At 45.2% G+C, this 16189-nt stretch overlaps 1 protein-coding gene across 1 annotated transcript in view; it reads left to right on the top strand.

Moving 5' to 3' along the window:
* LTBP1 (latent transforming growth factor beta binding protein 1) overlaps nucleotides 1–16189 on the top strand; it is a 1238788-nt gene that overhangs the window by 877931 nt on the left and 344668 nt on the right. Inside the window, exon 20 of the mRNA XM_085612185.1 lies at nucleotides 13299–13421. Within this exon, the coding sequence (XP_085468311.1) occupies nucleotides 13299–13421 (123 nt within the window). The remainder of the gene's footprint in view (nucleotides 1–13298; nucleotides 13422–16189) is intronic.

The raw sequence follows: 16189 nt of genomic DNA on the forward strand, positions 1-16189 counted from the left end.
AAGGGTGTGTTTTCTTTGTAATCATTGAAGAATTAACTGTATTCCCAAAGTCGGTTAAAAATGTCATTCGTACAGCAGGATTACTCGTCCCTATTGCTAGATGAAGCCTGCCAGGCATGGTTGGCAACCCGAAGCAGGATATATCAATGGGGGGACAAGTCGAGCAGTCTCTTACATAGATTGTGCCAAGGGGCATCGGGCTCCCTGGTCCTCCCGGGTATCATAGGATCCGATGGTATACCGATATCGGACCCGTCGGCCATTGCAGAAAGGTTTGCGATATACTATGCAGACCTTTATGCTCCTCGGGAGTGTCTGTCAGCAGAGGTAATTGGTTGGTTTTTGGATGATCTCCCGCCCAGAGCTCTGACCGACGAGGTTAGTGCGGAAATGGACCGTCCATTTTCGGTAGAGGAACTGTGCTCTGCCTTCCAGGAGCTGCGGCCTGGTAAGGCGCCGGGTCCTAATGGCTTTCCGAACAAATTATTTAAGCGGTACTTCCAGCAGCTTGGTCCTCATTATTGCAGTGTTGTGGAAGAGGCCAGGGAGCCTGGTCGTCTGCCCAGGGACTGGCGGCATGCAGAGGTGGTGGTTTTCCACAAACCCGATAGGCCTCCCGAACACCATGCATCTCACCGTCCCATTTCTCTTCTCAACATCGAGGCCAAGGTTCTGGCCAAGGCGCTGGCTAATCGTCTCTGTCCCCATATCTCGTCTATTGTTCATTCAGACCAAGCCGGGTTTATGCCCCAGCGGGCGACCCGCCATAATATTCGTAGAGCTCATACAGCAGTCGTGGTAGCCGGGATTTTGGGGGTCCACGCAGCCTTATTGCTCGCAGACATGGATCGTGCTTTTGACTCACTGAGTTGGGAGTACTTATTCTCACTGCTACGCAGATTGAATTTAGGACCTTGCTTTCTGTCCTATCTGACTCTACTCTACATGGACATAACGGCGTCGGTACGCGTGACGGGTTCTTTCTCGTCGGTCTTCCCCATTCGTCGAGGCACCAGGCAGGGATGCCCCCTGTCACCATATTTGTTCGCCCTGGCGATGGAGCCTCTGGCCGCATGGGTGCGTATTGATGCGCAAGTGGCTGGCCTTGAATGGGCCGATGGACTGTCGGACCGTATAGCTTTGTATGTGGACGATGTGCTGTTCTTTCTTACTCAGCTGGACAGGACTGACCCGAGGTTGCTGCGTATCATGCAGGTGTTCGGTGAGACTACTGGCCTGTATATGAACGAGCGAAAGTCTACCCTGTGGGTCTTGGGTGGAGGAGATGACCCTGGTGCCTGGGCCTCCACGGTTCAGGTGGTGCATGGGGGGCTGAAATATTTGGGTGTGCTCCTCTCTGACTCGCGGTCGACTGCCTGGGATAGGAACTTAGCGCCGGTGTGGAACAAGGTGCATGGGATCTTAAGGTCTGTCCCACATGCCCTTATCTATATGTGGTAGCTCTGCCATCTTCAAAATGGTCTCTCTTCCCCGTCTGCTGTACCAGCTACAAAACCATCCATATCCTATATCTTCGGGTTGGTTCCGTCAGGTCAATGCAGCTTGGGCCAGTTTCTATGGGGCGGGGGTGGTTGCCAGGGTGGCTCTCTGTACCTGCTTCCTATCCACATATTGTGGGGGGCTTGCGACCTCTGACATTCTCTTGTATTATATGGCCTCACACTTATTGGTTCTCAATGAATGGTGGTATGGGGACAGGCCAGATCCGGCGTATACACTGGAGCGACGATTGATGGGTGATCACTCGCTACACACGCTCCTATATTCTGTGCCCTTGCAGCGTTGCTTGCCGAGTGTGACACAACTGGTATTCCAGGTATGGTGGCAGGCGCTGCAGAGGATGGGCTGGTGGAACTGCCTAACTCGGGAGACGCCGCTATGGCAAAATGGACGTCTGCCACAGTTGGTGACCTTGCCTGGTTTCCGGGATTGGGACATGATTGGGATCTCTACCCTAGGGGATGTTATGAGGGGGCCTGTCTTGAAATCATTCCTGGGCTTGCAGAAGGACTTTCAAATGCCGCATACACAATTTTTTAAATACTTGCAATTTCTGCATACTCTCTCCCCTAGCTTGGTGGGCCTGGAGAAGCTGGCAGACTTCAGTCCAGTGGAGGCGAAAGTTTACATGGGGGACCTACAGGACCATAAAATATCTTAAATGTACCAGTCCCTGGTTACACACTGCTCCCCATCTCTGCAGCGCCTCCGTGGGGCTTGGGAGGATGATGTGGGCTCGCTCGAGGAGGAGGACTGGATGGAGGCCCTGGCCTCCCCTCGCGGGGTGGCTATAGCTATGAGCCTTCGGTTCATCCAGTTTAAATACCTCCATAGGGTCTATTTTACTAGAGTCAGACTGTATAGTGCTGGCTTGGTGGCCTCCCCGGAATGCCTTCGCTACCGGCGTGAGGAAGGCACTTTGATACATACAGTATGGGATTGCTCTATGCTAGCTAGGTTTTGACGGGGTGTACTAACATGCCTATCAGAGGTTCTGGGTTGGGATCTCCCTCGTTCTCCTAAATTAGTGCTCCTGCATGTTATGGATGATATAGGTGGCAACGCCTACAAGCGTCACCTTATGCTCCTGGGCTTTACCCTTGCCAAGCACGACTTTGCTAGGGCCTGGAAGGCGACTGCTGCACCCTTCCGTCTCGGTGTGGAAGGCAGGACTAGACTTTTGCATGGGCCTGGAGGCCCCCGTTTTTATTGTATGGGGATGGCCGCGTAAACATTACAAAATCTGGAAGCACTGGGCGGATTACAGGGGATTGGAATTGGAGCCCATTTCAGCATGGGAATTTCGTGGGCTGTAGTCTTCTCCTCCCCTGCACTGGGGGGGGTCCTTATCATACATGTACCGGGTGGCATGGTGTCTCTCAGACATTTCTCATGGCGAGCGTAGGCCTACTGCTTCGATTACACATGTTGCTCTTGCTTGGTTAACAGTGCGATGGGGTGTGGGGTGGGGGGTGTTATCTGGTTTTTTTTGTTTTTATTGTTTCCTTTTGTAAATGTTGTTGTATTTCATATGCATGTCCTTCCATTATTCCTTTTCTTTATTGTATGAGAAAATTGTCGATGTCAGGATATTGTACTTTGATGCTACGGAAGCCTCGAGATTACAGAGCTCCGCTATATATGCATTTGACAAATAGAATATGTTTTAAAAATAAATAAAAAAAATTGTGGGAACAGAGGATCAAACGTGAGAAAAGCAGAAAACGAGCCCAATACCAATATGAGGTATATTTGCAATATAAATATACAAACACATGCTATCGACTGGAGGAGAGACGTGAGTCACCTTTGCCCATGTGCTTCCGGCAGAAGAAAGCCTTTATGAGATCCGTCCTCCTGAGTTATTTTCCTATAGCACAAAATCATGCAAGGTGTTCGCCACAAACAGGATAGTCTATAGTTCAAATAGAATTATTTCAGCAGCAGGTCTGTTTTAATGTTGCAGTTATTGTTGTTTCAGCTGAGCTGTACTGGGAGTAAGAATGTTGATTTTATCAGCTCACAGTGTTACTTCACTGTTCTTTCGGTCTCAGCTTGAAAGCGCTTGCGCTGTCTATTTGAGATATGTTGTATATACTTTGTGGGCTTCAGCTTCCTATTTAGTGGCTCCATTGTCACTCTCCTATTCTTTCTCCTCATTTGTCCATGGCATGCATTTCTCATGTCTCTTGCTTTGTTTAACCCTGTTTAGAGCAGGGACCAAGTAGTATATAAATATGCTGGTTACCATTTTAACATCTGTTCAGGAACTGCTTTATTTGTCAGAAAGTCAAGTAAGTAGGAGCCCCATTGCTGCAAACATCAGTTTTATGACAGGTAATGTTAGACATATATACGCAGCCTTTATTTTTATTTATTTATCTATCTATCTTTTATCTATCTAGCTATCTGTCTAGCCATCTGTATTTTATCTATCTATATCTATCTATCTATCTATCTATCTATCTATCTATCTATCTATCTATCTATCTATCTATCTATCTATCTATCTATCTATCTATCTATCTATGTATCTAGCTATCTTGTATCTATCTATCTATCTATCCATGTTGGAAATGGCCCTTTTTGCAGGGTCATCCCTAAACTTTTTGCCTCCCTCCTGTATTTTTGCTGACTTGTCCTTGTTGGTTTTATGACTCTGGGCACTTTACCACTTTCTGATCAGTGCTAAATTGCATATGCTCTCCCTTGGTAAATATGACAGTGAATTGGTATATCCCTGATTGGCTTATTTGGTCTATCTGTTAGTCCCTAGTAGTGTGGCCTGTGTGTGCCCAGGGCTGGTAGACCAAATGCTGCTGGTGGGCCTGCAGTGCTGGTTTGTGCCACCCACAGAAGCATCTTGTAAAGTGTGTCTCAGACCTGCCACTGCAGAGTCTGTGTGCAGTCCAGAACTGCCATCTTGGCTGTGAAGTGCACCCACTTCCCAGCCCCTGAACCTTCCCTTGGCATCATGTAAGTCGCCCCTATGGTAGGGTGCATTGTATGTGTAAGGTAGGACATGCCCTGGTGTGTGTAGCATGTCCTGGTAGTGAATTACACCCAATTTCGTTTTTCACTACTGTAAGGCTACCTGTTCTCCATAGGCCAGAATGGGCAGTTTGAATATTGCACTCTATAGTCCTAACTGACCCCAGGAACATGGTAGAAAAACGAATTTAGTATGCCTGAGCTCAGAATATTAAAATACATCTTTTAGTTAAGTTTATTTTTATATTCCGTGTTTGAAAATACCACTTTTAGAAAGTAAGTATTTTCTTGCCTAAGCCTTCCAGTGTGCTCTGCTGTTATGTGTATTGGCTGTCTGGTTCTGGAGTGACAGGGATGGGGAATTCCAGGAGACAGGGTGAGGTGTCCCAGTGGTGAATAGAGAGATTTGCATCTAGATGGGTGGGAGGAGTTGCACCTGGGACCTGAATTGGGATGTGCCTTCCCTCAACAATGCTGGCTCCACCTCCTGTGGTGCGTCTGATGTCTCTGCCCTGCACTCTGAAAGGAAAGAAGCAGCCTGGTAAACAAAGTGCTCAAGGACTGAGCAGAACTGGTTCTGGCTGGGTTCAGTGACTTGTGACTCTTTAGAACAAAGACTTTTGGGGTATAAATATCTGTGCTGAAACCCCTACAATTTGTATTGCTCCTGGACAACAAGAAGAACCTCTGTCCGTGTAACTGAAGGAATCTGCAGGAGGTGACTGTCCTTGTGCTTGTGTGCTGTTTCTTGGATTGGCTTGCACTGGTTACTACTGGACTTGGAAGAAGAGGAAAAGGACTTTGAAGAGAACTTTTATTTCAACTTGCTAAAGCAATCACCCAAGGGCTAGAAGAGAGCTAGCCTCCTGCTGGAGTCTCAGGCACATCAGACTCCACCACCAGCCTCCTGTTTCCTCCCAGCGAGGATTTCTATCTGCAGGTGAGGCTCCTGTGAGTTCCAGGGCCTCTAGTTCTACTCCAGAGAAAAGAGTGCTGAAAATCGTCGCTAACGCCCATTTGCGAGCCGCCGCAGCTGAAGCGTGTACGAAAAATCATCGCGCTGCTGCCGCTGAGTGCTCGCTACCGGAGATCATCGCATCACATGTTTGTGGTCTGCCAAATGCTCGCTGGCCTCAAGATCATCGCATCGCACGTTTGCGGGCCTCCAAGTGCTTGCTAACCAAAGATCATCGCATCGAGTTCATCGCTTCACGACATCGCAGCGCGGACGTCGGGCGTCCGCCATTTTCATCTCATTGCACCCGGATCGTCGCTCCCACTTCTTCTCATCGCAACAGCGTCGCACACACAACAGGCTCGGCGCATCATCCTCCCTGCGGCAAGTATTTCAACGCATCGCCGGCTTAGCGTGGAGAAGTTTGTCGCTTTGTCCTGCACACAGATCAGCGCATCATCCTCCCTTGCGGCAAGGATTCAACGCATCGCTGGTCTCGCGTGTGGGAAATCATTGCTACAACTCCTTAGCGACATTTTGGTTGTTTTGCTACAGAATCCAGGTATTTTGTAAGTAAAAGGGTCGAAGAGACCACTTCCTTGAACTGAACTCCTCTTTGCACACTTTGAACTATTTTTGCAGCATTTTAAGAGTAACCCTATTTTTCTAGTATTGTGGCTTTTTACTGTTATTGGTCTTGTGTTAAGTCTATATATAAAGATACTTATTTTTTATAACTACTTGTGTGGTGTCCCTTTGTAGTGTTCCTCACTGTGTTACTGTGTATGGTCATAAATGCTTCACACACTGCCTCTGAGATAAGCCTAGCTGCTCGTGCTACGTTACCACAGGGTTGAGCAGAGGTTATCAAAGGGTGTAGCCCGCTTACTCTGACTTAGGAAGAAGGGTCCCTACTTGGACAGTGGCCAGCCATTGCCAACTAGAGACCCCCATTTCTAACAATCTATCTATCTATCTATCTATCTATCTATCTATCTATCTATCTATCTATCTATCTATCTATCTATCTATCTATCTATCTATCTATCAATACTCTATCTATCTTTTATCTAGCTATTCACTTTTAAGTCACCTAAGCACTTACTGTTTCATATCCTCCCAGTTTTTAAGCAGCTTGTTTCCCTAATTGTCTGGTTGTCAGACAGCTGTGGTGATGCAGATCCAGTTTTGTTCTAATAATCTACTGCATAAACTGCCATCCGTAAAACACATTTCCCTCCATCCGAACACGCACCTCCTCCCTGTTATGCCACTTTTGCTACGGGCTGTTGGAGAGGGCATGCAATGAATGAAAGCAGGCCATAATTGTTGTCCAGCATTCCCTGTAAAGCCAAGTTCACAATCACAACAGTGGCCATGAGGGTTCTATGGCAGCAAGTGGCACTGAGCCTCCCCTCGACCAGATAGAAACCGACACGCCTTTCACAACAAAGCATTACATCAGTCTCCACCTGTTGAGCTCAGCACCACCCCCCCACCCCTTTACAGAGCAGTATCACAAAAGATTGAAGAGGGCAGGCACCGTCCTTGTACGGCACACCATTCTACAACTAGTCTCGGTATTCTACAAAACGGTATGAAATTGTGTATTAGAATTTTTTTTAATGCTCTAGTAAAAAACAGCAACAGCAATGAATTCTAGTAACAAGCGTACAAGATTTGGACACAGATGGCCTACTGTATAGAATGTAAACCCTTTTAAAATATTTTTCAACTACACATAATTACACTCTACTTAATACCACATAAATACACCCCCACACAACTCCACTCTATACCACATATACATACCAAATTCACTCCCCTCCACACCATGTCACATAATTCCCCTCAACTTAATTTCACTCATTGCCACACAGTTCCACGCCACACAATTCAACTCCTCACATTTCCAATCTACACCAAATAATACCACAACACACAACATATTTCCCCTCCAAAACACGATTCCAATACACACCACATACATCCAATCCACAGACTTCCACATCATTCCACAAAATTCAACACCACACCACATAATTCCACTCCACTACATGCCATTCCAAATACACAATACCACTCTACATAATTACACTCCATAACACATAATACCACTCCACATAAGTCCAGTACACTCAATACCACATAATTACTATCCTCATATTTCCACTGCATGCCATGCCACATGATTCCACTACACATAACTCTATTCAACACCACACAATTCCACAATAACCAATTTCAGTCCAACCCACATAATTACACTCCACTCCACATACACCCACTTCACTCCAAAACACATGGCTAAAAGACATTGGGCCACATGCATCAATCTTTTTTATGGTTGCAAACGGGCTGATTCTGCTAATCGGCCCGTTTGCGACCAGAAAAAGGTTTTTTCCGATGCATATACCTTTTTGCGTTCGCAATATAGGTAATCGTAATTTATTGCGATCACCTAAATTGCAAATGCATTTAGGGAATCGCAAATTGCGATTCCCTTTTGAAGATGCATCAAGCCTTTCATAAATGCAACTATGCATTTACGAACCACTAATTACCATCAACTTCAAGTTGATGGTAATTTTCAAATTCTTTAAAAAATGCACAAAAGTGCATTTTTCAAAGTGACATGTGGCACACACACATGCCCTTAGGGCATGTGTGTGTGCCACATGTGCACACTTACCTTTTGGGAGTGCATCAGGGGGGCCTTAGGCGGCATGGCACCCTTGGAATTGCATTCGCAATTTGCGATTACCAATTTGGTAATCGCAATTTGCGAATGCATTCCCATTCTTTCCTAAAAATGGAGTGACATTACCTAATATCGATTCATATTTTGCGAATCGCTATTAGGTAATGTGTGGGAATAGCAATTTATTTTGCGATTTCCACATGCATAAGGAATTGTGATTCCTCATTAGCGATTAACTAAAAATTGCTATTTACGAATCGCCATTCCTTATGTTGATGCATATGGCCCATTGTCATTGATAACGCTAATAGCTCTCAGATTGCCAAGAGCTATTGGTTTTGACAATGCTTGTTATTTTTTCTTGTCTTTCAAGCTTATTGACGAGTGTTTGAATCCAAGACCAATGTGACATTAAACTCCTTTCTCCGCCGTGAATGTGAAATATTTCGCACTTCCTAGAACGAGGCCAGGTTTCCATGATGCGCTGGTCTTTCACCATGATGGATGGCGTAACACAGTCCCTGGGGCTCCCTAAAACCAATTTGAATCCTAATAAATTCACTCATTTGCGCTTGTTGCACAGTAATTTATTAGATTGTAGATTGCTTTATTGCTCTCAGGGGATGTATGGGCGAAGGAGGAAGTGCGCCAGACGATCCACTAATAAGACTCGCGAGTGACTTTGGGAAGCGTGATCCCAGATTTGCCAGCTGTACCATCCCCTTGACTGACACAGGGCGGTGCAAGTTTGTTCTGCTGAAAGGTTGTACACAAGGTGGTACAGGCTGGCCCCAGCGGGGAAGGGAGCTGTGGGAGGGGTGGCCGGGGAATGGTGCCGGGCTCAGAACTAACCTGTGTCCAAGGAATAGGCAGACATTGGGACCAGCCCTGTGCTGCTGCCCGGGGGCTTTGGGGTAACCACCAATCATCGGGGGAGAGGGGGAGGGGGAGGGCGGGGCGCAACAATGACCTCCTTCTAGAAACGGCCCCTGTATGGCATGTTATTGGATGCTGCGTAAGTTACTGACACAAAGAATACTGCATAGTAATTTAGGTCTGTGTTCCATTAATTTCAAACTATGCGCCAGTTATTAACAATGCGGAGTTCGCCTTCAACCTGGAACAAAATATACGTGTTCTCTCGTTGAGTTTGGCAGATATTTTTCCAGTTGATGGCATTGGACGTCTACTTTTAAAACTAAAAACAATAGATATAGATCCTTAAAGTAAATGTACACACTGGCAGTGTTTCTTTGTAAGGTTCCATCGCGCTATTTTTAGCTCATCTGAGCCGTTCTAGACGGGTAGCAACCGTATGCAAATCGGTTCTGGTCCCGCCCCCAAGGAGACAATCGAGCCCAAATTATTAGGCCACATCCTAAACAACTAGGTTCGTTGGCCCTACTTTGGACATCTCTGAAGTGAAGTGCGCGTCAGAGTTTAACTGTGCTCTAGTGATATCCACCGCTTACCGGGCGTTCTCAGGCCAGTCCGCGTTTGGTGACGGGTGCTTATCCTGCAGAGCAAGATATTCAGGGTCGGATTGGTAACGCAGGCACTCGGGAAGTGGCCGAAGGGCCGGTAGCCGAGTTCCAGCTGGGGGCTGCTTTTTTGGGCAGCCTGGAGACTGTGCTGTTAGGATGGATGCCAGGGCCGGACTGGGAACCTAAACCGGCCCTGGCAAAGTGCTCGGCCGCCCTCTTCCCGCCGCCCCCCTTCCGCGGGGGTTGGGGGTGCCACCGAGCTCTTTCCCAGGGCCGGTTTTAGGCCGATTTTGCAGCTATGCTGCAAAAACGGCCCTGTAACAAAAACGGCCCCTAGGGGCCCAAAACCGGCCCCCACCCATGCGGCGCACCGGGGAAATGCCCGGTGCCCGCTACGGCCAGTCCGGCCCTGATGGATGCCGCCAGCGTCCCAGTGCCCTTTCTAGAGGCAGATGGGCGGACATACTCTCGCTGGGCCGGCCCATTAATGTATGTTGATTGAGCGGGCCAGGGCCCTGGGCCTGAGCAGAAGTGGTCTCACTTGCATTCATGAGTGGCTCAGCAGTGTGAACTAATCTGTGCATTTTTTTTTTATCTAAGTGAAGTTAATAAAACATGCCCCCCACCCCCTTTCTTTTTATAAAACTTTGCCGAAGCAGTGTTTTGCAGAAAGGCAATACGCAAATGTGAGCCACTTTGTTTTGGTGTGCCCGGGCCGATTTTTGATCCCAATCCAACCCTTGAGAGATGTACACCATGGTCACTTGCCAATGCCCTAGTTCCAGATGGTCCTGACGCAGCCTACGTCCCTGACCATCCTACGTCCATTTTCCTCCAGGGGCTCCCACCAGGGGGCTCAATTGCTGCTGCCACACTTTTGCCCAATAGGATTGCTTGGTGGGAATTTTCCACTTGGCCCCATTAGTGCCTCAGCACTAAAGCCATTCATTTTATGACTCTTTGAAGTTGACAGTAGTGAACTTGGACTGTGAAATAAAATAAATAATTACATAGGATAGATGAATGATTCGAGTCAAACTCATTGACTACTCTTTACAGCCTACACATTTCACAGAGTAACCTATACATTGGGCTGTTTATTCACAGTCACCTTTCAATATGCTTAATGAAAACAACTGAAAAACAGGTGTCACTCATATTAAAAAGAAATTGTAGATTTAACAGTGGTAACATGAGTTTGAATACTAAACACAGTATGGGAGCAGTAGAAGCAGCACAAGTCGTAACCATGTTAGAGGTTACAGTTCCCTAGAAGTACTACTAGTATACATTTAATGCTAGTACTTGCAGTAGTTGGAGCCCTAGTTTGACCAGTTGAAGCATTTATGTTGCTGCAGTAGCAGTAGCATAGGTGTTAGAAACAGTAGAAATAGCCACTGTGGCATTTCCGATGAATAATTATCCAGCAGTGTTACTAGTAGGAACAATAATAATAATAATAATCTTTATTCGGCATATAAGAATCTGACCATAAAAGAAACATCTTAAGATATACATACATCAAGCAAAAGCAGTTTTCATAAAAACAGCTGCATACACATTAAAACCAAATGTATATAATGTCATAGTCCCCCACCATCGCATAATTAAAGTGCATCCAACAACTTTCACTTCAGGTTAAGAAATATATATACAATGAAGTAAGATACTCGACTAATACTTTTGTAGCAGCAACACTCAGCGCAAAAAGTAGTAGTCGTTTGGGCCCTAGTTTGAGCAGTTGAAGCACGTATATTGCTCGTAGTGTTATTAAGACCAGTAGTGTTGGGTGCATTAGTGGTAGAAACAGAAAAGTAGCATTTCCATTAGTGTTCCTAGTAATTGGAGAAAATCTTGGATTACTACTGAAAATAATAGGACGTGGGGGTGAGATACTGAAAATAGCAGTTGAACCTAGACTCGCAGCACGACAGGGACCTGTTAGATCTCCTTCTGACAGCGGCAGTAAAAATGGTACTTTCCAAATGAAAGGATACAGCTAAGGCGACATTCAAAGGTTGGCTAAAGACGTACCTCAGAGGCGCAGACAGTACCGCCCTGCAGAACTCACCCTGGAGACCAGCAACCAGGGGAATGTGGGCATCACTGGACCCCTACGAACCCCCGTGAACTTAGCTGAAGAAGGGCGCTTGCCCACAAAGCACATCCCCACAGGTCCAGAACAGACCCACGACTGAAATGATCTTCTTGTATACTATCCCCTCCTTTCTCTCTTTTATTCTCTTTCTCTCCCCATTTCATCCACACTTATTCTTCTAGCAAGACAGTGGAAAGGGGGACAGCCAAACATATATACCACTTACCTGTATCCTTGACAAGTTCAGCCAGTTTGGGCTGTTACCCTGTAATGGTAAAGCGATGATAACTGTATGTATAAAATTTTAATAAAATACTTTGAAAAAAAAAAAAAGAACCTATAAACCTAGGGCCGTTACTGGTGTTAGCTTTTTGTACAAAGAATTAGTTACTGCGACTTATTGTAGTGGCAGTAGTAATACTGTCAGAATTGGTACTTATAAAAGTGGTTGTATGCATGATAGTGATGTCGTTACTACTGTGAAAATAGTACGGGAGGCCCAAACACGTTTCTCAGCAGTCCTCAGTACATGCAGTTGAAATAGAGGGAGCACAAGTAGTAGCTGTGATAGAATACTATTTGAAAGAGAGAAAATATTCCCTGTTCCTTACATTTACAGAGGCTTTGTAATGTTTTCAAGTTGCGTTTTAAACAAGCACTGGCAAAGCCAATTGATCTGGCATTGGCTGCCAAACTTTTGAATTTGCTACAGCTTATTTTGTTTGTGACTGTTTTTTGTATGAATCACAAGCCGCTGGCACCTTAAAATAAGCCTTGTCTCAAGTGCAAAATTAATATATATTTTTTAAAGTGTAAGAAGAATTCCTCGCACCAGTAGTCCCAGGCACTAAATTGTACAGATGTGCAGATAGGTAAGCCAGTGACTTTAGTGGGCTGCTCCTGTGTCTAATGCGATATGTTGTGGTGGGCGAAGGCAAAATACGAAATGAAGTTACAGCACACCAATCAATGAAGAAGGCTGACGGGAAGCTCCTGTAAGTAAGCATGTGTGTGCTTTATAAAAACAAAAAGTCTATCGCCAGACCTAAAATTGGATTAAACAGGTTGCTGTAAAATTGACTTGATGTCGTGTATTTTATATGGTTTAAATGAAAAGGAATAGATGAAACTGACTCAATACGTTTGGTCAAAAAGTCTATCGCCAGACCTAAAATTGGATTAAATAGGTTGCTGCAAAATTGACTTGATGTCGTGTGTTTTATATGGTTTAAATGAAAAGGAATAGATGAAACTGACTCAATACGTTTGGTTGTAGATGAATTTCAACTGTACGAAATAACATATCCCTCTAAGTGAAGTAAATGTGACAGACAACTTAGAAAGTAATTGGCTGCAAAGTAACACTTACTAATTAATGTTCACTGAGGTGAAGGCAGCCGTGTATGGTATATATTTATAATTGTGAGGTGCTGAAATGGTTTCACATTTTTCAGTGATTTGTTTCATACTCAGTGATCTAGACCTTCTGGGCTGAGAGGTATTGGTTTAATATTGTTTCTTGTTTCCCTTTGTACTCTTTTCTTGAAGACATAGACGAATGTCAGGATCCTTCAGTCTGCATGAACGGTGAATGTTCCAACCTGGAAGGGTCGTACCTGTGTACCTGCCACAAGGGTTACGAGCTGAGTGGCGACAGAAGACAGTGCCAAGGTAAATGGGATGCTGCAACATCTTGATACGTTTCCTCCTTTGAAACAAGCATTGGCAATGTCAATTGGTCTGAATTATGAATGACAGTACTTTTTGTGCCATTGCTGGGTTTAGGCAGTCAGCAAGTCAATATACATGCACTTTGGTATTTAACTTTGCACTCATGTATTTATTCATCCATCCACCGACTCATTCTTGCATTAATCCACCGACAAAATGAACAACACATGCAAGATAAATTAAAAGAATACAAGCAAAAAACAAGAAAACCTACTGTTGTGTTAACCCAACAGACATATGCAAAACAAAACTAAATATAGCAGATGTCTGTCTTGATAAGGTACTGTAAATAGTCCATGGATGTTTTTAAGTTCTACGATGACCACCATATTTTAAACTAACATGTTGGCCAACTTGGAATGGTAAAACAATGATGCACTGTGGGCAGCAGTATTCCACAATGGTCACCTGCTTTAGAGGAAATGGCCAGGTGGGATTAGGCACACCGCAGATTAAATTAGCAGCAAGCAAGTGAGTAGTTAGCAAATCCTAGAGAGCTGTAGTACCCTCTTAAGAAATATATTTAAAAAAAAGAGAAGCAGCAAAGAAATACAAGCATTGGCAATGCATTGGTTTCATCTATGTAATGAATGAAGAGCTGTTGTCATCAATCATCGTCCAACAGAAGGAAAGATGTCCTTGACAGATAACACAGGAGTGGAGACGATATGGCACAGCAACCAGAGCTGCCGACTTGAGAGCTGGGGATCCCGGTTTGAGCCTCAGCGGCTCCGCGCAACATCTTGTGATTCTATGCAAATCACTTAATCTCTCCGGCGGATAAATTGTTATATAAATATGCTGCATGAGTAAAAGGCAAAACCTTAAGAAAATAAAGTTCCACCAAAGTGGATGAACAGTATTTCGGCTGCGGGAAACTGATAAGAGAAGTAGACGAGGAACAAGCATTGGTAAAGGCAGGAAAATATTCTACAGCCAAAAGAAATGGAAGATAGGTGAGTGACACGCACAGGAACAAATAGGAAGCCAGGAAAGAGAGGAGGCAGGATATAAGTCCCTTTTAAGTTTGTATTAAAAACAATATATTTCTCAAGCACAGCGCAAGCGCTGTGCAGGCGAAACCTACAAAGGGAACTATAGATGGAGAAACTTTAAAACTAAAGTACTGACCAATGAGCCCTGACACTGAAGCACACCAGTTTTCTGGTGGATGTAAACATGTGACTAGAAAAATCCTGTCCAATACTGGGCAAGAGAGCCAATGACTGATGTCGACTAAACCATTACTCTTTTCAATTCACTGTCAAGGATATTGAAGCAGAGCATAAATGACACTCAGACAGACCAGCGACAGAACAGAGCTGACCCAAAGTCCCTCTATGTATCCACATGTATATATATATAAATATATCAACCATACTTCGAAAAAGGACACGGCTCGACTTATCTGCTTCCACCAGCGTGAATTATTTCATTTAATGGCTATAAATCAAAGCTCAATGTGTTTCGGAGCTCCTGGCTTCTTGTTCACGAGTGATTTGGTTTCACATTCCATCCATTTTTAAAATTATACCACGTATTTTTTTGAGTAGGCATAAAAACCATGAAAAAAGAGAGAGATTTTCACTCGGGGTTTAAATTTATGCGAATAAACATGCTAATTGATATTTCTATCGTCCGGCAGGCACTGCCTTCCACTTTATATACAGAGGGAGAATTGGTCTATAAATTAAAGTAAAAACCAAAGGAAATGATGGACGGAGTGTTGAACATTGCAAGCACTCACCCCCAGTCAACTGATCTGGGTTTAATCCATCACCGTTCTTTAGCCCACTCTGCCACCCCAGTTCAGACATGGCCATATACAAATCAGTCTGACCCTGTGCCTCATGGGAACAGTCCAGCCCGAACTGCCAAGCCATGTCTTCCCTGGACCGAAAACAAGCTTCCTAGGACCGGTTTCTGGCATTTCAGCCGTCTTCAGCCAGGCTTGCTTGAATCCAGTGGCAAAGTGAGCAAGGGACTCACGTCTGAGCATACCCTGCCAACTTATGGCGAACAAAGCAAAAACCAAAGGAAATGATGGACGGAGTGTTGAACATTGCAAGCACTCACCCCCAGTCAACTGATCTGGGTTTAATCCATCACCGTTCTTTAGCCCACTCTGCCACCCCAGTTCAGACATGGCCATATGCAAATCAGTCATGTCTTCCCTGGACCGGAAACAAGCTTCCTAGGACCGGTTTCTGGCATTTCAGCCGTCTTCAGCCAGGCTTGCTTGCTTGAATCCAGTGGCAAAGTGAGCAAGGGACTCACGTCTGAGCGGGCTAAAGAACGGTGATGGATTAAACCCAGATCAGTTGACTGGGGGTGAGTGCTTGCAATGTTCAACACTCCGTCCATCATTTCCTTTGGTTTTTGCTTTGTTCGCCATAAGTTGGCAGGGTATGCTCAGACGTGAGTCCCTTGCTCACTTTGCCACTGGATTCAAGCAAGCCTGGCTGAAGACGGCTGAAATGCCAGAAACCGGTCCTAGGAAGCTTGTTTCCGGTCCAGGGAAGACATGGCTTGGCAGTTCGGGCTGGACTGTTCCCATGAGGCACAGGGTCAGACTGATTTGCATATGGCCATGTCTGAACTGGGGTGGCAGAGTGGGCTAAAGAATGGTGATGGATTAAACCCAGATCAGTTGACTGGGGGTGAGTGCTTGCAATGTTCAACACTCCGTCCATCATTTCCTTTGGTTT

The sequence above is a fragment of the Triturus cristatus genome, chromosome 6, assembly GCF_964204655.1.
Source record: "Triturus cristatus chromosome 6, aTriCri1.1, whole genome shotgun sequence".
Lineage (NCBI taxonomy): Eukaryota > Metazoa > Chordata > Amphibia > Caudata > Salamandridae > Triturus > Triturus cristatus.